The sequence below is a fragment of the Antedon bifida genome, chromosome 5 (genome assembly GCF_963402885.1).
Source record: "Antedon bifida chromosome 5, ecAntBifi1.1, whole genome shotgun sequence".
Taxonomy (NCBI): Eukaryota; Metazoa; Echinodermata; class Crinoidea; order Comatulida; family Antedonidae; genus Antedon; species Antedon bifida.
Genome location: NC_136230.1, coordinates 26,715,863 through 26,739,030, shown reverse-complemented (window position 1 = coordinate 26,739,030; position 23,168 = coordinate 26,715,863). Strand labels below are relative to the sequence as shown.

Genomic DNA, 23,168 nt, shown 5'->3' with positions numbered 1-23,168 from the left:
TTCTGAGTAGTTAAAACGTAATACCAAACATACAGTAATCAGTCATAAAATATTCATAGATTTTGTGAAAAAAAAAACTACATAAATACATTCTGTTGTATGTAAAGTAATTTGTCTTGTCGAATTTTACAAGCATAAAGAAAAACAAAATGAGATGTTTATATGTTCCATACTTACAATAATTACAAAAACGAAGAAGTAGGTTGAACCTGGTGAATAATAAGACTTAATTTTACTTCCAGACATGTTTTAAGAATGCAGTCTCCATTTTAAATAGATGTAATAGCTATGATGCTTCACAACACACTCACTGAATTTTTTTTATTCAAGATGTTCACTTTTTTAAAGATGTTTTTGGCCACGTTCAGACCGTCATTTGTATGTTCGCAAATCAATGTTTTTTTTTGTAAAAAGTACACATTTACATAATAGCTCTTTAGTTTGACCAAAAACGAAAAAATAAAGATTTTCCCTGAAAAAATGTAATTTAAAGAAAAATATACCTACATTTTCTGTCAGATAATGGTTTTTGGTTAAAATTAACCATTTTTTTGTCATTTTATAAATAAAAGAATTTTTTTATTCTACAGAAGTGAAAATGGCCTATTCAAAATCTGATTTTATTAATTTTCATTTTTCATGTTTTTGGGCGACAATACATCTTTAAAGTTAAATTTTTTATTTTATTGAGTCAGTTAATACAAAAATTTACCAGTGAATTATTTTAGTATAGTAATTGTCTCTTGTGTGTGTGTGTGTGTGTTATCTTTTTGATTAATTAGTTTTTGTTCGTTTAATAACATTTTTGTGTTTTTTTTTTTCTATCACATAATAACTTATTCCAAATGATGTATGTATTTGCATTGCTTGTACTAATTACTGATTTGTTCGTTATTAAAAAATAAATTGTTATAGTAATTGCTCAATTTTAGTACTTTGAACAAATTAAGCAAAAATTAATTGTCCTTGCACGCTATTCTGATTTAGTTATTATTACTAATATACTAACCTAATTTCTGTACAAAAAAAAACACTCTAGTCTTCTATGTCTTCATCATTTGTGTCGATAAACAACACTTTGGCTGTTCCGACTGTCAGCAATATAAAGTATTTAAAATTTTGTTTTTATACAAAATCTGGTATACATTTAAATGCAGCAGAAACAGGGCTCATCATAGCAAAAGGCATTTTAGGAAATAAAGAGAACTGGAACTAACATCAAGTTGTTAATTTAAAAAGAAAACTCATGTTTGAGGATGAAGCAGAAACATCAATCAATGAATCAATCATTCCATTTGTAACTATAACTCACCATTTCAATAATCATTGCTCAAAAAAAGATCAGAACATGTGAGTTTTTAGTAATGACTTCTTGAAGAATCAAATGATAATGAGTGTCTATCTACAGTAATGTTTAGAAGTAGATGTTCCAGTGTCTAGATCCAGCAGAATTATCTCCCTACTGTAGCTGTTTTTGCCCACCTGAATGTGCAGGAGCAGGACTGATGGCGAGATTTTCGTATTCACTTTCTACCCTTTAATAATTCTAAAATGATATTTCGGAGTGCAACAATTCAGGCATCAGAAAACTGAAATAAAGGCAGAATATGTTGCTATAGTCTTCCATGGTAAAATTACAATCTGTTGGTGAAAATTGTCACCACAGCATTGGCACCACTAAAATTCTCACCACGGCAATTGTTACCACAGAATTTTCACCACTGCAATCGTCACCACTGCAATTGTCACCACTGAAATTGTCACCACTGCAATTGTCATCGGCGCAATTGTCACCGCCGTAATTGCCACCACTGCAATTGCCACCACTGCAATTGTCACCACTGCAATTGTCACCACTGCAATTGTCACCACTGCAATTGTCACCACTGCAATTGTCACTACCGCAATTGTCACCACCGCAATTGTCACCATTGCAATTCTTCACCACCGCAATTGTCACCACCGCAATTGTCACCATTGCAATTGTCACCATTGCAATTGTCACCACTGCAATTGTCATTGTTGCAATTGTCACCACCGCATTTTTCGCCACCAGGTCACATTGTAATTTGTGACATTTATAAAAGTATACAACTATAAAGTACTTGTAAAATATCATGCAGGGATAGTCTAACCACTAATGCTGTTATTCTATACATCTATACACTTATAATTTAAAGTTTCCAAGATGATCCCAGCTCATTTTTAAAAAGTGTATTCATATTTTTCAAGCAATATCGATCATACAATATTTGTAAGTGAAAAACCGGATAAATTTTGTGACATTTACCAATGTGATTTATGAGTTAAATTGCCACAGTCATAAATAATATTCTTTACTTTATAAAATACATTAAACAATTTATAGAAACTGCATTTATGTATTTGCAATATCTTTTTCACAACAAAACCATATTCAAATTAAGTTACTATTAAATTACTATATTATGAATATTTAAAAATAACACTAGATCTTTCTGTTAATGTATCAGGTAGTTAAGTCTGTAAGCAGGCTTTTTACAAGGAGCTTCTTTTTTTAGCAATAGAGAATAAAAGACTGTGAGCCAAATGTGGAAGAGGGGATACTGAAGAAAAGAATATTTTAGCCCTAGCCAAGTAGATAGATTAGACTTGCTACAGTAGGTTGAAGTCATTACTAATGAATTCGTATTGAGCTACCGTAGGCTAGATTTTACTTGAACTTTTGCGGAGATGATGATTTATTTTGATAATTATTACTTATCAGAATGGAATTAAAATCATTCCTTAATTTATTTTTATTATTACCTTTACGATTTGTGAAATAACCGACTCAGAAGACTGTAAATAATTTTTTTTTAAATTTACTTACGTGAAAACTAAACATTGACGTTCGATTCGTCAGACCGGAACCGTGCCGGAACAGGTGTGAAAGACCCTTAATACATGTACTATAGTGTCAAAGGAGAGATTCTAACTACAATAATATGTGTTGAACATTTTACCAAGGAGTTAAACATAAAATGTGCATACCTCCCTGGTTCAACCATCTGGTGTGGCTAACTATCAGTGTTATGCCTTGCAATACATATTACACTGTAGTTCAACTACCTTCTAGTCTAGCAAATAAGTATACTAGTTACTACAATATAAGTGCATTGACTTCCTCAATTAAAACAACTATGATGGTTTTTCATCTCGCATTTCGTGAATGAAGTACAGTATACCTAATGAATTACCTAACACTTTTCTTATTATCTGATAATAATCATATGTTTTGATAATATATTTAACAGAAAGACGCAAATGAAAAAAAAATGTAGCCTAAGTATTAAATAAAATTCAAAGTACACATACACCATGTCAAAGTGTCAAAATTCTACTTTGAGTTGAATTATGTGAATTGAAGCTTGACAAATTGTTCGTAAGTCATTCATCCCTCTTTTATTGTGTTTTATATGGACTCTATGGTACTGTAGGTACATTTATCTTTGCACATACAGTATCATACTACTCGACATACAGTACCTTGTATAACTCTATCAGTAAGTAATATACTTTTATTTCCATGTCTGCTGTCTATAATTTATATAATAATATACAGTAGAATCTTTTCTTTAGGACACCTCTATTAATGGGACACTAACAGTAACACTATGGCCAAGACCTATACCGAGAACAACGTTTAATATGTTTTCTTACAGCAAAACCCCTATTCAAGGGACACGATATTAAAGGGACACTTTCTTAGGGTCCTGAAGGTGTCCTCCCTTAATTAGGGTATAGGGATTCTACTATAATTAAACTGCATTGTGAACTGATAATTATCAAATAATATTACGGCATAAATGCTTTCCATTATTAACTGAGTCATTGGAGTACAGCAGGTGCCTAACACATCATGTAATCACCTTCTACTATTGAATACCTAAATCTGCCCAGGCATTTTTTTCGCTTTCGATTTGTGAAGAAATAATCGAAATTTGCCTAACCTCGGGTAAATAAGAAATAAAGTTATGTGCAGGAACATGGGATGTGCTTCATCAACAAATTTCTCAGCAGTTTCTAGGGGGTTAAACTTTAGTATAAATTCTTTTTTTACCTAGTCTATTGCCATGTTATAACTTGTTGATGTTAACTGTTTTTTTGCTTGTTTATTTGTTAATAAAAGTGAATGAATGAACAAATGAAAGATGACTAGACTGCTTACACATTATTTGTAGGTTGTCAAAAATAAAAAGCTCCTCATTAAACACAAAGCTCTGTCTACATTATCAAACTAGTTTGACAAAAAACGGTTGATGTGCCAAAATATGATAGTGATATTCCCAAATATGGTAGTGATATGACATCATCATGTCCATATATGGGCACATCACATTTTTTTGTCACATAAAGTTTGATAGTGTAGACAGAGCTTATAGCAAATGACCAACTTCAGGATTTCTAGCTTGCATGCTGTATATATTGAAGATGCTGATGATGGCAAACCTATCAAAGAATTTTACGATTTATTATTAAATTAAATTATATTTCATCGATGTAATAATCCATATATTTTTTTCTGGTTTCATTTCAGTTGTTTGTTGCCCGTCAGTCAGTGAATTATCCAAGAACGTTCTTGCTATCATTGTGGTAAAATTTCCTAATTTATTATTTCATAAAAAAAAATGTTTGTATATTAAAAAAAAAATATTACTTTTAGCTTACTTTCAGACATCACCAATCAACATTTCCATGGCTTCCACAACTACAGTATAGTACCCCGTTTCCTTATTTTGGCATAGGTCTTATTAATATTAAACAATAAAATAAAAATAATGATAAATAATAAATATTTATAAGGCGCTGTGTAATGTCTCACTGTAATAAAAGACCAGCATTAAACAGGTGAAGTTTTAGAAGTGAATTATCATCTTATATTGCTTAAAGCTCTATCTACACTATCAAACTAGTTTGACAGAAAAAGTGTGATGTGCCCAGATATGGTAGTGATATGCCCAAATATGGTAGTGATATGACATCATCATATCTATATATGGGCACATCACATTTTGTTGTCACATAAAGTTTGATAGTGTAGACAGAGCTTAAGATATAATGGAGACAGATATGGAGTCGACGCTGGCTCCAAACCAATTGTGTTTGTGCAAAAAAAAACCACAAGTGCTATCAGTATCATGACGCAGATGCAAAGATGCATGTCTACGTTTCGATGATGCCGTATCAACAATATAGCCCATAATATGGTGATCCAGGGTACATATAAATAGCCCCCTCAATTGCTTATTTTGTTATTAAGTAACCATTCATAAAATCATCAGTTGAATTCACTGAAGCTAATTCTATTTCAGTTTGACTAATCAATTGGAAAATTCAACAATTATTGCCTTATTGGCATACAAGACAAAAATCCATACACAGCATACGACAAGTAGTTATCTTATGTAAACCTATTTTGTAATTCTGTTAGATTACGCTGCCTAACATCGGGTACCGTTCATTTGTTTTTATATTTTTTACTTACGCGCTGATATATTTGCCTACGCTCTTTATTATAATTATTCAATTCTTATTCTTCTAAGGTATACATTAACTTATCCCCTTCGATATAAAATATTTTCTATGACTATATTTTGTTGTGAATCATATAATTATTATTATTTAACAACGTATTATTTTATTCACAGGTTATATGTGCTACACCTACAGAGTTGCATCAGAAATGCTTGTTTACTTTTTCAAAACATGTAAGTAATGCAATACCATATTTTATAAATCCAAAGGCTCATTATAACTTTGTTTTGTTTTGACTTAATTTGTGCTACTTAGTTTTGTTATTTTTGTATTTTATAAGTAATGATGGAGTAAGAGCAGTTTTCTGTTTGGGCTCATGCCTATTACTTGCTCCTGGCAAGATAAATTGTAAAATGTACTTTATGAACTTTTGCCGAATAAATATTATTATTATTATTATTATAAATTCTGAAAAGCTGACATGATGTGCATATCAGTTGCTGTATCACAACAGAGATACAAATAAAATAACCACTGAAAAATTGACAGTGGGTATCAGTGGCTGGATCTAAATCAAAACTGTAAAGTAAAACAGCCAGAAAGAAATTGTTAATCGTTCGTAAAAGCACTATTCCTTCGTCTGGGCTAATAACATCACATTTTAATGTAAAACTGTTATGCCCAAAAGGAAATGTTATTTATGACTGAGAGCGTCAATTTTCATTTATTTGTTATTCTGATTTCTATTACAACATATAATGATAATTAATTTGTTGACGTAAATAAAACCCTTACCTGTATTTTAAAATCTTGTCTACCTGTCAAGGAGAATTCATCAGGATTGACGGCACGAGGTTGTAAGTAAGGATTTACCGTAAAATTAAGTATCATTTGTTTGTTTGATCCAAAAAAAGTTACTTATTTACAAATAATACTGTACTATAATGTATTATACTATACTATACTGAACTATAACTGGTTCCAGTCCGGTTGTTCTCTCTTAAATTTAACCATCCCCATTTACCCCCCACCCCCTCCCCCCTTTACATTACACAGGTACTCCAGGATCTGGTTTAAATTGAATTGTTTGGGTCAGATCTATGTAGATGCCTATATTCACTTCCCTTCCCATTGGTTAAATTGTGTGTTTTATGCCGGCCAAACCCATTGGTAAATTTATACCACTTTGGAAGGTGTTAAGCTCTTTCTACACTATCAAAAAAGGGTGATGTGCCCAAATATGGTAGTGATATGACATCATCATGTCCATACTGTATAAATGGGCACATCACATTAATTTGTCACATAAAGTTTGATCTGAAAAATAAAGAAATAATATTGTTAAGGATTTATAAATTAAAATCAATCAAATAAATGTTCATATTTTCGTGGTAGTAAAAACTAAAAAAAAATAAATGAAAATAGTGTAAACAGAGCTTAAAGCTCAGGTACAGGCATGAATTTTAAATATAATATTTGGTTAATTGTACATAAATCAAATATTTGTAACAGAAATCAAGATGAAAAAACATGAATTTCCCTTAATATGGTCAAATACAACATTTGGCAAAATTCTGCCATAAAAACCAGGAAGACTTTTTTTCAGTAGTTAGGTCGTTTAACCTAATGTAGTAAATGTCTGGTGACTCCCTAGAAGGTGATAGATATGATGGTGGATATACGGTGGATAATTTTTGCTATAGCATGAAAATAAAAATCTGAAGTTGAATAAAAATACCAGAAATGTAAAATTCAAGTTATATTACCTATATTTAGTCATCTGATAACATTTTTTACCACACCGTTTATTTTTCATAGCTTTTTAAAATGCCTCTCTATTTACAAAATGTGTGTACAAAAGGATAGAGATTTTACTGTGTAATTTGAACTATCCCCCCACTGATAAGAAAGAGCTTATTTTCAACAAGCTGGTGTAACACAAACAAAATCCCAAAAATTATGAAACATATAGTCAGGGAGACTATGTAATCCCGTGGGATTTTTATGAATAGAAGATCCCACCTATTTAGATATGTTGAATACAATCCAAACAACAGGAAAAAACATGTTGACAACGTTGGAAGGGTGGCAGAGGCCCGCCATCTTGAATTTCAAAATGGCCGCCATTGAAATTTAAAGTGTTCATATCTTGGTAACCACAGACTGTAGAGACTTGTTTTTGGTCTCAAATTGTTCATAATATACAACTTCATATTAGCTCTAATGGAACATTTCCCGCCAAAATGACCGGAAAGGCCATATCTGACCGTTGACCCTAATTGACCGGAAGTGTTATATCTCCATAACCAATGGACGTAGACATTTTATTTTGATCTTAAATTGTTCACAACATACTACCTTCTATTTACTCTAATGAAATATTTTTCGAAATAATAACCGGAAATGCAATTATTGACCTTTGACCCTAATTATGCGGAATTTTTCAAATTTTCATTACTGCTTGACATAAAACAATCCTGGTCTGAAATTGTTCATAACATGCATATTTACAGTTGTGCTAATGAATCAAGTATACATATCCATTATACTGTATCTAATAAGGAAAAGGAAACCATGGCAGTTGATTAAACTTTTAGCCAATCACAATCAAGCATCAAGCAGTGTGAACTGCCAATTGGAGTCTTCATCTTAAAGCTACCAAAACATTATACCATATTTCGTCGCACATGACAAATTAAATTACGCTCAGTTAATCCCTGCGTACCTGGCAGACATGAGAGCATCAGATACAGAAATATGGATAGAATTCAACGATGGCAACTGGGTGGTAGATAAAAATTCATTGCCATTTTGTGCTATTGTTCCAGATCACGTCTCATCAAGTACTTGGTGGGCTAACTGGTATTTCGTTAAACCCTTTTTCACGCACACAGTTTTTTCTAGTGGCTCTTGCTCTCGCTAAAGAAGCTGAGACAATGACTTTTCTTCCCAGTAGATATTTATCAATATCAAAGCATCATGATAATAGTAATACAACAGATCTCCAAGCAAAAATCGTAACGGATCTGACATGAACAATCAACAAGCTGTTTGCTCGTTAACTAGTTGTATCCAAGTTGAGGGACCTCAGACAAGCCGTTGGTACAGTTTTTTGTTGTCCCAAGAGCTTTATTTGCAGCAGATGGTTCATTGTTTCCTACAATGTCGAAGAGTAACTTGATGACGATTCTTGAAAAGTCGCTCACGAAACAAATGACTCAACAGAAGAAAAAGTTGTCAGGAACTATAAATAAGTATGTATTGTCGATGCTATGGCTTATTTGCAATCACTAAGTAAACTAGAGAATATTGAAACATGCTTGGATCTATCAGAACATTTCATTGAACGACACTGGCAGAAGTATGGTAAAATAACTGTGATGAGGTGCATTTGGTATGTGACCGCTATGATACTGGAGAATCACTCAAAGCTTCAAACCGCGCGAGACGGCTAGGTGGCAATAAAGCTGTAGCTTACCACATTACAGATTCACTTCAACTTCAACCGGTACAATCAGTAGGCAACGTCTTCTTGCTTATGTATCAACGAAAGATGGACTGGCGACGTATTTAGCTGAAAAGATATTAGATCATGTGGAAGAAACAAGCATCTTGTAGTTTGCCTGGCGAAAAAAAGCGAAGGCTACACATAGGGAAGTAAGCAACCTTGCAAGTAGTCAGGTGGAAGCTGATACCAAACTCATTTTGCATTCCGTTGATGCAACAACGAATGGTGCTACCACACTAGATATATACTCACCTGACATTTACGTACTTGTACTAGCCATCAGACGATACCCCATTATATGTCAAAATACAAACTTTGTTACAGGCACTGGCAAAACCCGCAGGACAATTCTATTAGCGCAATCCACAGAACACTGTTTGAGTCCAAAGCAGCAGTCCTTCCAGGACTGCATGTTTTCTCAGGTGCAGATATTACTCGTAGATTTTCTGGGAAAGGCAAAACTACATTCTGGAAGGTTTTGGAGGAACTACATCCAACTGCCATGAAATTATTAGGAACAACAAATGAACTATCTGAAGCATCATTTGTGTGTAAGCTCTATATACGAAACACAGATTAAAAAATGTTGCTGATGTTAGGTGGTGGCTTTTTAAGAAGGAACAAGACCAATCAAAGGGTTTGCCTCCAACGCTGGGTGCATTGCGGCCTGCCATTTTAAGGGCACACTATCAGGCTATAATATGGAACAACGATGTCATTGCTAATCCAACTATACCAGAGCCTCAAGATTTTGGTTGGGATATTGTAGATGGCAATTATAAAGCAGTTATGACATCTTTGCCTCCAGCACCCCAGGGTGTTATCGACCTAGTGAAGTGCCACTGTGCAAAAACATGATGCACAACCAACCAATCCAAGTGCAAAAAAAACCGGTTTAAACTGCACATACCTTTGCAGTTGCTGTGACGATTAGGAATTATGTGACAACCAAGAGCAGGCAAGTCTCACTGATGATGAGGATGATGATGACACTGATGATGAACTGCTGTATTAAACTTATACCGTAAAACAATTTAGTCCATAAAATAATTGATTTACACTTTTGAAGCAAAATAACTCAAAAAGACAATTAACAACAGAACTATGCTCTAAATAGTTTGATATCAAGATCAAGTAACTATGTCAACAGTACGGTATGGAGATGAACAAATCCAGATAACTAGGGTCAAAGGTCAGTAATTGTATTTTCGGTCATTATTTTTGGAAAGTTTTCATTAGAGCAAATAGAAAGTTGTATGATATGAACATTTTGGAACCAAAATGAAGTATCTATGTCTACCCGTTGTGGAGATATGAAACTTCCATTCAAATAGGGTCAAAGGTCAGAAATAGCAATTTCTGTCACTTTTTTGGGTAAAGGCGCCATTAGAGCTAATATAAAGTTTTATATTACGAACAATCGCTACGTCCACCAGTTAAGGAGATACAAAACTTCCGGTCAGTTAGGGCTAAAGGTCAGAAAAGCCATTTCCGGTCATTTTTAGGATAAATGTTCCATTAGAACTGATATAAAGTTTTATATTATGAACAATTTGAGACCAAAAGCAAGTCTCTACAGTCTGTGGTTACCAAGATATGAACACTTAGAGTTTCAATGGCGGCCATTTTGAAATTCAAGATGGCGGGCCTCTGCCACCCTTCCAACGTTGTCAACATGTGTTTTCTTGTTACTTGGGTTGTACTCAACATGTCTAGATAGGTGGTATTTTCTATTCATAAAAATCGCACGGGACTTTATTATTCGACATAGTCTCCCTGACTAATAGGGGAAACTATAGATCGATATTTATTGGAATGTATGATCAATAGAAATTTTCTGCCCGCACCTGGCCTTTAACACCTTCCAAAGTAGTATAAATCTGGGCCGCTCCAGTATTACCATACCAAGAAACCTGTTCAATGGGAATATAGGAATCACCTCTACTCAAATTTCACAAAAAGTGTCCTGACAGGTATTCCACACTGTTCTCATTCAATTTTCCAGTCTGTGCACAACATTCATGTATGCAAGTTATATTTTATCGTAGTGACCTATAAAAGTGAGTACTGTATAAAATGAAAATTTCTGGCACCGATCAAAGGTTGAAATCGGATATGAAGTGGAATTACTGCCTGCCATGTTCATTTAGTTTTCTTTAATTACGAAGATAAATACTTAATCAATTCACACAATTTGTTCAAAGGTTGCAATCAATCAAGGTGAATGAAGAAAGTCCATGATGTTTTCTTTAATAACAACCTCCAAGTAAAGACCATCTTCCAAAAGACTACTTTTCTGTCATAAACATAAAATATAGGTTCAGTACTGTACAAAAGCTAAATAACAATTTCTAATTTGTAGTAGACCAAATATGTTAAAAACCATGTTACAGATTTCGATCCCAAAATGTGAACATGATATGAGCCTGAAAAATATGGAACACATTGTTTAATCTGTATTATTGTACTTGCTTTTATTCAGGTTTTCCACCCGCCATTTTTTTAAATGACCAATCCAATGAGAATATCATTAGTTGTATCTAAAGAATATTAATAGCATTTTTTTTAAAGATGTTAGTGAGGGACCACAAGCCTTTGACATCCACTTCCCCATCCAGCAATTTTTTCCTCCTCCATGGCCATAGCGAGAGCTTAAAAATAGACGATGCAAATATAATTATTAAAAGACTAGTATACAAGCTGTGTTAGTGAACATTTCAGCGTCTGCCTCATGGTGCCTACGGCGAATCTCACTTTATAAATGTTTTGTAATAGTTTTTCATTTTTCTGTTTTTGTATAATATATCTCCGAGCAAACATAATTTCTATGTATATTTTATATGCAATTGACAATAAATGGAAGTAATTTTCCACTGATGAATAAATGAATGAATGTTTGCAGAAATTTACCTTTTTCTTTATTGTCGAATTTGCATATATGATGCATAGGAATTATGATTAACTTTAATTTGTTTTGCTATGGTTACATATTTGTCTCTAAATGGTCTTTAATTAGAGGCCATGACATCTTTTTTAAAAACTGCTGGTACTGATAATGCATCATTTGAAATTCTTTTGATTAATTTCGCCATGGATGTGCCTTTGATGTTTTGAATTGAAGCGTTTTCAATTTCTGTATATTATTATTTTTATTATGATACTATAGGATTGATTATGGAATAGCTTACTGTCTTTAAGTTTCAATGATCATATGTTTACTACACTACTACACACTCACAAGATCTCAATGTTTTTTTCTGTCATAGTAACTTTATGTATACGACCTTATTGTTTATCGTTCGTATCCATTTCTAAATTAAAATATTCATGACTTAAACATTAAACAATATAACAATTTAGATGTGGAAAGGTGCAGGCATGGAAATCAAACATCAAGTATTTTGGTTCGGCTTTACCTTAAGCACTATTAAAATTCTACGATATGACTGCTGTTATAAAATCTACTAGTTTTGATTGGTCGATTTCATTAAGAGACTGATTTCTTTATATTGAAGTCTGTGTGGGTGTTACAGTTCGTATTATACATTTGAATAATCTTCAAATTGATTGCTTATCGGTAATTTTTAGTTTTTTTTTAAATATAAATGCAATTTAACTGATCAACTAAACCTCTGTAGTATTTGTATGTATTGGTATGTATTACTTTCAATATGATTTGTTTTAATGCAAGGGCGTGTGGCACAGTGTGTTGGACGTTTAACTACTGATCAAAAAAAAAATATGTACTTAGTTGTACTTTTCGTGAATTCTTTAATTTAAAAAAAAAAAAAAAAACTACAGTAGTTACGACTATACATCAATAACAGAGTGATTGAAGCTATTTATATGTAAATGTTTATAATAAGTTTAAAGGTTTCATGTGCTACACAGTCGTAGAAGTTTATTTTGTGAAGAATGAATGTGATTTATTTATGCTCTGTACCCTTGTGCATGTCTTGCATCTTATCAAAAACAGCCAATAGTACTGTACAGTAAGAATCAACATTGTGTTTTGTTGCTAACAATCTATAGTACATTCCAGGCATTAGAATTTTTTATTAGTTTTCATAATTTCAAATTCAAAACATTTGTTAAATAAATTCGTAAAACAGTACTGTGGGTATAACAAAAAAAATTACTGTAAAAATTACAGGATACAACAAACAGTGCAGATTAAAATTTCACAAATAATACATTTATTTCATTTTAAATATTTAATTTGTGTTTCGTAATATCAACCAAGAAAAAAAATATAAGTATAATAGTGAGTACATAAATAAATATTTATCATAAATATTTTCCCCCCTTTTTTTTGGTTAGGATCTGGTTCAGGAATTTCAAAATGACAAGCTTAAATTTAAATAATTTTAAAATCCAGGAAATTGTGTTTTAAATTAATTTTTAAATTACAGCAAAACTATATTAAAATTTAATACAATATGAACGAGCATTATTTTATATTATTAATGAATTACATTAATCATTTATTAATCAATTGTTTATGAATATATAATTTTACTTTAAAATGAGTTTTAATTATTAAATATAGTTATTCTAAATTTGTTTATTATCTAAAACTTAATGAAATATAAATCAATATTATCAGACATTTTACATTAATAATCTACAGTATAATATTTCCCTGATTTTTTTTAAATACAGTATTATGATATTGGATGTTCATTTTGAATATTTCTTGAACTAATGAGGTTTAAAGTACAATGAAGGCATGCTATTAAAATGTTCCAGCCATTCAAAGCAAAGCAATCATGGACACTGAGCTTGCCTTGCCAAGATACAGTAGGAACTCGTAACAGTCCTTTGATCTTATGTCTGGCTGTGACAAATACTAACAATACTGTACTATATTCTCGGCAGTGTGCGGTGTCTGGGTGGGGAACAGATCGTGTCGCAGCCACAGATAAACCCTTTGATCTCCAGAGTTCAGCATCCTGTCGTTAGATTGCCTTGATCAAAGTGGCCTTGTTTTCCTTTGTATTCTGTAATCGCAATATTGTGCCAATAAAATAACAATTTTGATAAATCGTGTTTAATATATATAGAGAGGTATATAATAAATGTTGTAACCATCAGATAATGAATGTTCATAACTATTAATAAGACTTAGGGCGACCGATTGGTTGATTGTATTGAAAGCTAATCAGTACTGTAGTTTAATCAATCTGTGTTTTGCCTAAAAGGCATAAATGTAGCATAGATAAAGTAGGCTATATGGGTAATATATTTTTCTTTCTCGTTCAAAAATTGTATATTATGGTAACATTTGCACATGGATTGATGTTGGTTTGGATGTATACCATAAAAATTGTTTTAAAGATAACCTATGATTTTAAAATGGAATACAGTAGAACAACCTCTATTAAGGGGACACCATCAGTACCAAATAAAGTTTCTCCTTAATAGGCATGTCCATTAGATAGAGGTTGGTCAATGTTGAAACATATGCCTGTATTTCTCTTCTGTTATAGGAAAATGTCCCTTTTTTTATATTGCTCTGTTGTTTGTTTAGGCTGGCCCAACTTTATCTTATAGGGCATCTCGCTTCTTACTTCCTCCCTACTTTTACAGTAGGCATGTTTGTATGTATGTATTTTTGTTGCTGTTGTGTATTTTAAGGGGGATGTGGATAGAGGTTAAAGTTTAATAAATAAAATAAATAAAAAAAGAAAACATTCATTTTAAAATGTAGGCCTACTCTTAATTTGTTACTTTGTTTTATATTTCATCAATCAAAATTAACATTTATTTTCAAAATGGTAGCGTCACCAATTATGATGTTAAAGGAAGAAAATAACTGTTTATTTGAAAATGAAATGAAATAGGAATGTTCCCTGAATAGGGCTGTCCCAAATATGGATTCTACTTTACAACATAATTCAATTCTTGAACATTTATTTAGATCACCATATTGTGGTAATTAATATTAGGTATATTAATATTGATTGATTGATCACTTTATTTCAGAATAAAAAATTCCATAAGATACAACAAACAATACAAAACGAATAATCACACTAAATAGGATTTTCTCCCATTTAGTGAATAGATTTGAAGATTTTAACACAGATAGTTATAGTACACCTAATTTTCACTATTCAAAACTCTTATTCTAAAACCATAGACGCACTTGACATGTTCATAAAAGAGAGTATTATAATGATTTTTCATTTTAGAGAATTAACATTTTGTTTATTTTTATTTAGTGATATTTTATTTTCAGATCTTTAAACTTGATTACAATTTACATTTGTATAGACTTTAACGGTCTTGATCTTGCGTTACATTTACAAAAAGAATTTTGACCCGTGACGTCATAGTACTCCCCATGGGCTAACTACAAGCTTGTTTCTTCTATTTAAAACTTAATTACAAAGTTTCAGTCCTAGTGTTGAATGTTTCATCTCTTAAACCACAATGTCATCATAATTGTTCAAATTATAACCTCTATACATTCATCATCTTTTACGAGCGTCAATTAAATTCCTTTGATGTGTACCATCAAGGCGTTTAGAGCTGTTTATTGCTGCTGTGAAAGCAGTCGTGTATTGTCGGTGTTCAGCAATACCTTCTTGTACATGTTTTACTTCAATCTAACAATATGCTGACATAACACTACTTATTTGAAGTTATGGTTACGGACAAGCAACTTGAATAATGATAGAAGTCTTGTGAAAGTGATCTATTTCTATTTCATTATAAAACAACATAGTGAAGCTGTAGCTTGGTGGTTAACATGCTTGCCTTCTAATCCTAAGGTCCGGGGTACAATCCTGACCTAATTCCAGGGTTGTAAACTCACGACTCTTTCTCCCTAAGCCTCAAATGAGACTTAGATAAGCATGATAAATTATTAAATAGTTTATCCATACTGGCGAGTTACTCGCTGTTGGATTCGTATGAAATAAAAACATTTTTCCGCAATGAATTGCCTCCCCCTTCCATTCAATTTATCCCTGATATTATAATAAATATCTCTTTCCCCTACACTATTATTATTATTACTATTATTACAGTAATAAATCTTCCCTCCCCTTCTCTAAATTCTTTTATGATAATGTTCAAGCAATTTCTAAGCTCTGTCTACACTATCAAACTATTTTGACCAAAAATGTGTAATGTGCCCATAATATGGTAGTGATAATATGTCCAAATACGGTAAGGATGTGAAATATGTCCATATGTGGGCATTTTTTTTGTCACTGAAAGTGTGATAGTGTAGACAGAGCTTTAGTTTTCGTTCAAAGATCTGTTAGAAAAATGTAATGCAATACAAATATATATTATCTATAGTATTCTACATGTCATATTCAATATCAATATGATCTCCTGTTATTAAAATGTCACTTAGAATTTACCTATTGTTATTTGAATGTATAATCTTTGTGTTGAAACATCAATGAAATCAATATTGAATGTTGATCAGATGGATGTTAAAGCTCCCATATGTCCATTTGAAGAAAGTGTTCAAAGTTAAACATTATTATTATGATTCAATGATGATAAAACGCACAGGGTTAAAGCCATGTGCAGATGGTAGCTACAGATCTCAGAAGTTTGGTAGAATATGTGATACAGTAGGTTAAGGCTCATTTACACTACGACGATTACGATAAATAGATAATAATACATTTTTCATACATAAATGATATTTCGTACAATAATGATATTTTCACGTGGCCAATCAAATAACTTCATGATGGATAAGATCAATAATATCGTGACAATACAACAATTTTATCATTTTGATTAATAATGACGTCATTTGATTGGGTGTAAAAAAATTAAATTTTTATCAAAGACTGATGATAAATGATTATCCTATATTTCTAGAACGAAAATCTTTCTAATTTCTTTTGTTTTATGAAAGAAAAATGCATGCTTATCTATTTATCATCGATCTTTATCGTCCTAGTGTAAATGGGCCTTTATCCATGTTGTTGAATCCGATATAACTCCTATAGGTTGCAGAACTGGTGTATTTTAATTTTTTAATTAACTTTTTTTTTTTGCCTTCATACATCAGACAATAATTGTTCAAATATAAAGTGATACATTACTATGAGTTTATTATAGAGAATATTTATTATGCAAGGTTTATTCATACTCTTACAGCAATTTTATATCATTTTGAATAGCTACTGCAACTATTGATCTTTTGTTATTGCTATTGGTAACTTGATACTATTATGTAATCCATATGCTAACAGTTACTAAACATCTACTCCTATGTTGTGTTAATGATTATATCAAATATCTATGATCATAAAACTAATAATAGTGGCTGCAATATATAATTGACACATACTAAGAGTTTGTGTAAGTAGATTCTTATGATATTAAAGGGACTTTTTCAGGAACACATTGTCCCCTTTATAATATTAATTGAGGTGTTTATTTTCTTCAGTGATATATACATAGGCCTAATATACATATTTTAAAAAAATGAATTCCATGAGATCTAAAAAATCTATTTTAGCTAGAGTGAACAAGTCACTGCAACCAAGACTTGAACTCTGGCTTTTTGCATGATGTGCAGGTGCCAAACCATCGAACCACTAGTATTTAATATTGATTGTAGTTCAAACAAGAATAACTAATTTGCAAATAAGATAAAACATTACATCTTAAGCATGTTTGTACTGTATAAGTACACTTTGCAGTAAAGCTATGCTTACTCGTTTATTAGTACCTACTTTAATTGTACTAGAATACAAGCCTGTGGGGCTTGATAAAAGATCATTACTAAATCCATTTATTACTACTGTCTACTATAACAACACATTATAATCCAAAACGCAGGGATTGACGTCATTAATAGTGAGCATAGTGTTAAAGAGTACACGACTGTGTCTATTAGCCTTAAAACATAACTCATGTAACTGTATTCTTACGCATAGGTTTAAACTCGCAATTTTCATTTTTTTTATATTCATTCTCTAAAGCTCTATCTACACTATCAAACTTTATGTGACAAAAAAATATGATGCGCCCATATATGGACATGATGATGTCATATCACTACAATATTTGGGCATATCACTACCATATTTGGGCACATCACACTTTTTATCAAACTAATTTGATAGTGTAGAGAGAGCTAATCTCACAAACACAGACATTCAACATTTAGACAAAAACATTTTAACGTTTACTGTCTCAATTCTGTTATTTTAGAAGGTTATTTCTGTATTTAATTTAATACATAATTACATCCGATTAGTTTGCTAGAATGCTCAATGCACCTCTGGTAAAGATTGAAATGCTGATTGCACAATGTATTTTGTGATGTGTTTAAAATGAGCCAAATCCTTTAAATATGTCAGATCCGATAAATAAATAGGCCTCAATAGTTAAAACACATATAATTTGTTTCTCTCCTAAATCTAGAACTTCTGTAAACACTGTTAATTCACTATAAGATATTACTGTATACTGTAGGTATAGCTTTAGATTTGCGATGCCCTGCACGTGATCTGCGCATTGGTTGACCAAATCTGTGTCTACGAATCAAGACTGTGTTAGTTCCTGTGCAATTGTATGTGATTCGAATCGTATTAAATCTCCCTGTTAACGTTTGGTCGTAGGAGGAATTGTGTCCAATCAGTAGGACAGATTTATTTTGGGACGAACTTCCTCACTCCCAACCCCGACACGGTATTCGCGTTTACCGTAAATCCAGACGACGAATTGAAAAGCTCCTATTGTGGATTTCTTCAATATATAACTTAAATAAATGCTTATTCACGGTTAGAATATGGCTTGTGTGCTATCTTTGTAACTTCAGATTTTGAGGTGGGGTTATATATAATGCATGAGGGCTTATAACTGAATTACTACAGTATTTCCATCACTATATCTTTCAATAAATTAAAATCTTGTTTATAATGACAAGATGAAGGCATGTCTATGAATCATTGTAAGGTGTCATGAATTCTTTCACTTGTACTAATTATATATTGTTTGTATTCTTTGATAACATGTTTTGTATAAAGTCTCCATCCTTAATTACTTGATTTGTAATCTTCTATTTGATAACAATTGAGCACAAGCTTATTGGTTTCAATTAAGAAAATTGCCATAAAAATACTTGCCATGAACAGTGGCCAGGCAAGGATTTTAAAATAGGGGGCCCAGGGCCTAAAAATGGTGAAATGAAGGGCTGAGGTTAATTTGATGTCCTATCTTTTGCATTACAATTTGTGAAATTTAGTGGGGCCGGCTGCGCCCCCCTTGGATCCGCCCCTGCATCAATCAACATAAATTATGCCGCAATATATTGAAGAAACATATCTAAATTTACTGAATATTCTATTCCGCAGAAATGTTACCTTTCTAAAAAGTGCAAATAACTTAATAAGCAGATACTGTACCCACTTCTGTGTTGGTTCATTGGCCCATGGTTTCTTCTTAGTCTATTTGCCAAATTTTTAATAACAAATAAGGAAAATCACTCGAAATATGATTTTTTTTTATGATACAAAAAGGAATGAAAAAAAGTACAAACAAGGTTAAAATTACTTAATAATTGATGAGAAATTAAGTGTATTTTATCTTTAAATGTATGAATTTGTCACTTTGTATTATGTACTGTCATACAGTTTGATTTGGAAGCAGGTGATTTGAAGCATACGTAATATGTGAATTATTTATTGTGACTGCTTCATATAAAAAACAGTAACTTTGACATGTAGTGAAATGGCATGCAAGTCTAATACTACTAACTACTAGTTAAAATCTCTAGGATCATTACACACATAGCCATTAGGCAACAGTATCCCCTGGATAACATATTCAGCTAAAGTCTGTTGATGCAAACATCACACATGTCATCGTCGTCATAGTCGGCACGGTAAAAACGATTTGCTCTCATTCATGTTGTGAAATGCTGCTCTCGTCGGTTTGTTATTATAGAGATAATTTAATTTACAAGTCTGCTGTCGAGTGTGCTATTTTCCTGGATTCCTTTACATTAGAATCAAACTTGAAAGATTAGATACTGTACTACTACAACAAGTAGAAATAATATAGGTAAGTGTATAGTATTAACATTTTAAAAGTACAACTAGTTTATTTATACTACATTGAAAAAGTATTTTTGATACTTTATCAAAAATGATGCATGGTTTTTAGATACAGCACTACAAGTACTAAATAATATAGGTAAGTGTATAGTAATGTATTAACATTTTAAAAGTACAACTATAATAGTTATACTACATTGAAAATGTATTTTTGATACTTTATCAAATGATGCATGGTAAAGTAATGAAGTATTTAGATACAGTACTACAAGTAGAAATAATATAGGTAAGCGTATATAGTATTAACATTTTAAAAGTACAACTAGTTTATTTATAATATAGAGAATGTATTTTTGATACTTTATCAAATGATGCAGAGTAAATCATGGAGGTATAAAATAATTATTTTATACCTCCATGATTTACTCTGCATCAAAATAATTATTTTATACCTCCATGAGTAAAGTAATGAATTAGCATCTGCTCCTCCTCCTCTATGTTGTAGTAGCAGTGCTGATAGTAAATTCAATAGTCGTTTCGTTGCTCTATTCATCATTATAATGATGTTTTAGGGTACACCTGTACATTTTTGCATAACCAGGTGTTCTTTCTTGCTGATATGCTTCAACATTTTGTTATTTTCTTTGTGCACAATTATGTATGTGTATAATTAAGCATACTATGACTATATCATTTGTACTGTATATTTAGTTTTTACAAAAATGGCTTTGCAAATTTTATAAAGATTAAGAAATAATTTATATTGGTTTAGATTTCTAAAATTATTAATAATAACTTTGCTTAAATGTCGAGAAGTTGATTAGTTTTTCTATAAAATGTGGAAATATTACGTTTTATTTTACATTTGAATTTTGATGGTCTTTTTCTAGAATTTAATTTGATATAAGTCAAAGAAAAAAAACGTTAGTTGAATTGACATCCCCTGTATCATCATTTTTTAAAGAATTGTTGTTGTATTCAGTAAAAAAATTAAAAGAATTATGATTTTCCATAAAATTGCATAAATCGTGGTTGCCTGAGGTGTGTACTTCTTATAACCATATACCATTCGGTGCTCATTGATTTGCATTGCCATTCACCATCAAAATTTAAAATAACAGCATTTTTTTCCCTCATGTTGGTATAATAGCTAATAAAATGGATTATATATTTGACCTAGTCCCATGCTACAAAATATTTCTACCCCTACCTAGACTGTAATAAGGCTTCCTTGAAGACCCCATGGTCAACTCCTGATTATTCTAAGTATTTTTAGGAGCTGTCATTAAAATATCATTGAGGCTGCAAAACATAAATACATACCTTTGTGTATATTCCCATGATTCAATTATAATCCCACCCTAATTTAGTCATGCTTGCTCCAAGATCCCCCATATGCCATTCTATAATATAATAGAGCCTGTCATTAAATGTAATGAATGTAAAATGAATAACTTAACCTAGATTTCAAACCCCCAGTCGTCAATTCAGAATATTCTAAAGCTCTGTCTACACTATCAAACTTTATGTGACAAACAAAATGTATGTGCATGATGATGTTGTAATACTACTATATTTGAGCATATCACTACCATATTTGGGCACATCACACTTCTTTTGTCAAACTAGAGTTTGATAGTGTAGACAGAGCTTAAAATACAGTACATGGTTCAACAAAATGTGCAGCAATTACTTCATTCTTCAGTAGAATATGCTTTAAATGTGTCTATAAAAAATGACAGGATGTAAAATACTATAATCATCATTGATAATTAAAGAGCTTCTTCTTTGCGACACCTCTATTTAGGGGAAACCTCTATTGTGGGATCTTTCCTCGTAAAATGAACAAGAGATGATTATGTTTTAACAACTATATAATATTTGGCCAGTGTACACGTTCGTGGCCAAATGATGTGACATATTCATGTGAAGCAAAAAAAGGGCAATGTTATATTTTAACATGGCTCTATTCAGTGGACACCCTTAATTAAAGACTGTTTGGTCCCGAAGGTGTCTCCTTAATAGAGGTTCTAACTACTGTGTTCAATTTATAATTTTATGTTCAGAGGAAAAGAGATAGATTATAGTAGATCTAGTATGGTAATTGTAACATTGAATCCGCTTTGTGAAGGCAATTAGCTCCATATTGCTATATTTCTTATGCAGTTAATCTTATTACTTGCTAATTAGTTAATAGCTCATATATCAGGTCTTAGTAATTCAGGGTGAAATCTTCCCTTTGGTTTAATTTGCTTTTAATTGCTAGCTCAGTATCTATTGCAAAGCACCTAATAGCGTTGCAAAGTTCCTTATAAATTAATGCTATGTTAAATCTTCAAAATTTGTACTATAATTTTCAATTCTAGCTTAAGCTCTGTCTACACTATCAAACTTTATGTGACAAAAAAATGTGATGTGCCCATATATGGACACGATGATGTCATATCACTACCATTTATTTGGGCACATCACATTTTCTTTGTCAAACTAGTTTGATAGTGTAGACAGGAGTAGGGAGTATGTGGTACTAAGATATAATACTGAATTCATTGGGCATTAATGACCATGATTTACATGACTTTTATTCAAATCGGTATTACTGAATTACGCATTACATATTCAAATGATGCGATGGAGAGGGAGATGTACTCACTGACCTCTGTGACCTTGCCATAATGAATATGCACTTTGCTAATAATTCTAAATCTTGTTGTTTTTAACAACATGAATTATTAGCATTGCCATTGGATGAGGAGGCTGGTAATATGGTAATGTACCTGCTGATCTGACCAAATGAACAACATGTAATATTAAGTTCAATTAAAGTTTTGTCAAGTTTTCTTCTTCTTCTTCATATTTGGAGCCAACTTCATATGTGAAGACTCTGCTCCTCCAACTCTGTTTTGCTAGCTCTACTGTATTTGGTTGTGTATTATTATTCTATTTATAGTTATTCTTTTACAGAGAATTTCTATTTAGTTATTCTTTTCTATTTAGTTATTCTTTTACAGAGACAAACTGACTCCCTTATTTATTCATAATTATTATTATTATAATTATTATCATTATTATAATTTTTTTTTTTTTTTTTTTTTTTTTTTTTTTCAAATCATAGTAGACCG

The 23,168-nt window shown here is 31.7% G+C and overlaps 2 protein-coding genes across 3 annotated transcripts in view; one reads left to right on the top strand and one right to left on the bottom strand.

Annotated features, from left to right (window-relative positions):
* The window catches only part of LOC144842811 (ragulator complex protein LAMTOR1-like), a 131,866-nt gene that overhangs the window by 42,808 nt on the left and 65,890 nt on the right, over nucleotides 1-23,168 (bottom strand). The window lies entirely within an intron of this gene.
* The window catches only part of LOC144842764 (cGMP-dependent 3',5'-cyclic phosphodiesterase-like), a 72,723-nt gene that overhangs the window by 13,135 nt on the left and 36,420 nt on the right, over nucleotides 1-23,168 (top strand). For both annotated transcript variants that reach the window (XM_078699294.1, XM_078699293.1), the window contains exons 5-6: nucleotides 4,559-4,614; nucleotides 5,670-5,729. In XM_078699294.1, coding sequence (XP_078555420.1) covers nucleotides 4,559-4,614; nucleotides 5,670-5,729 — 116 coding nt within the window. The remainder of the gene's footprint in view (nucleotides 1-4,558; nucleotides 4,615-5,669; nucleotides 5,730-23,168) is intronic.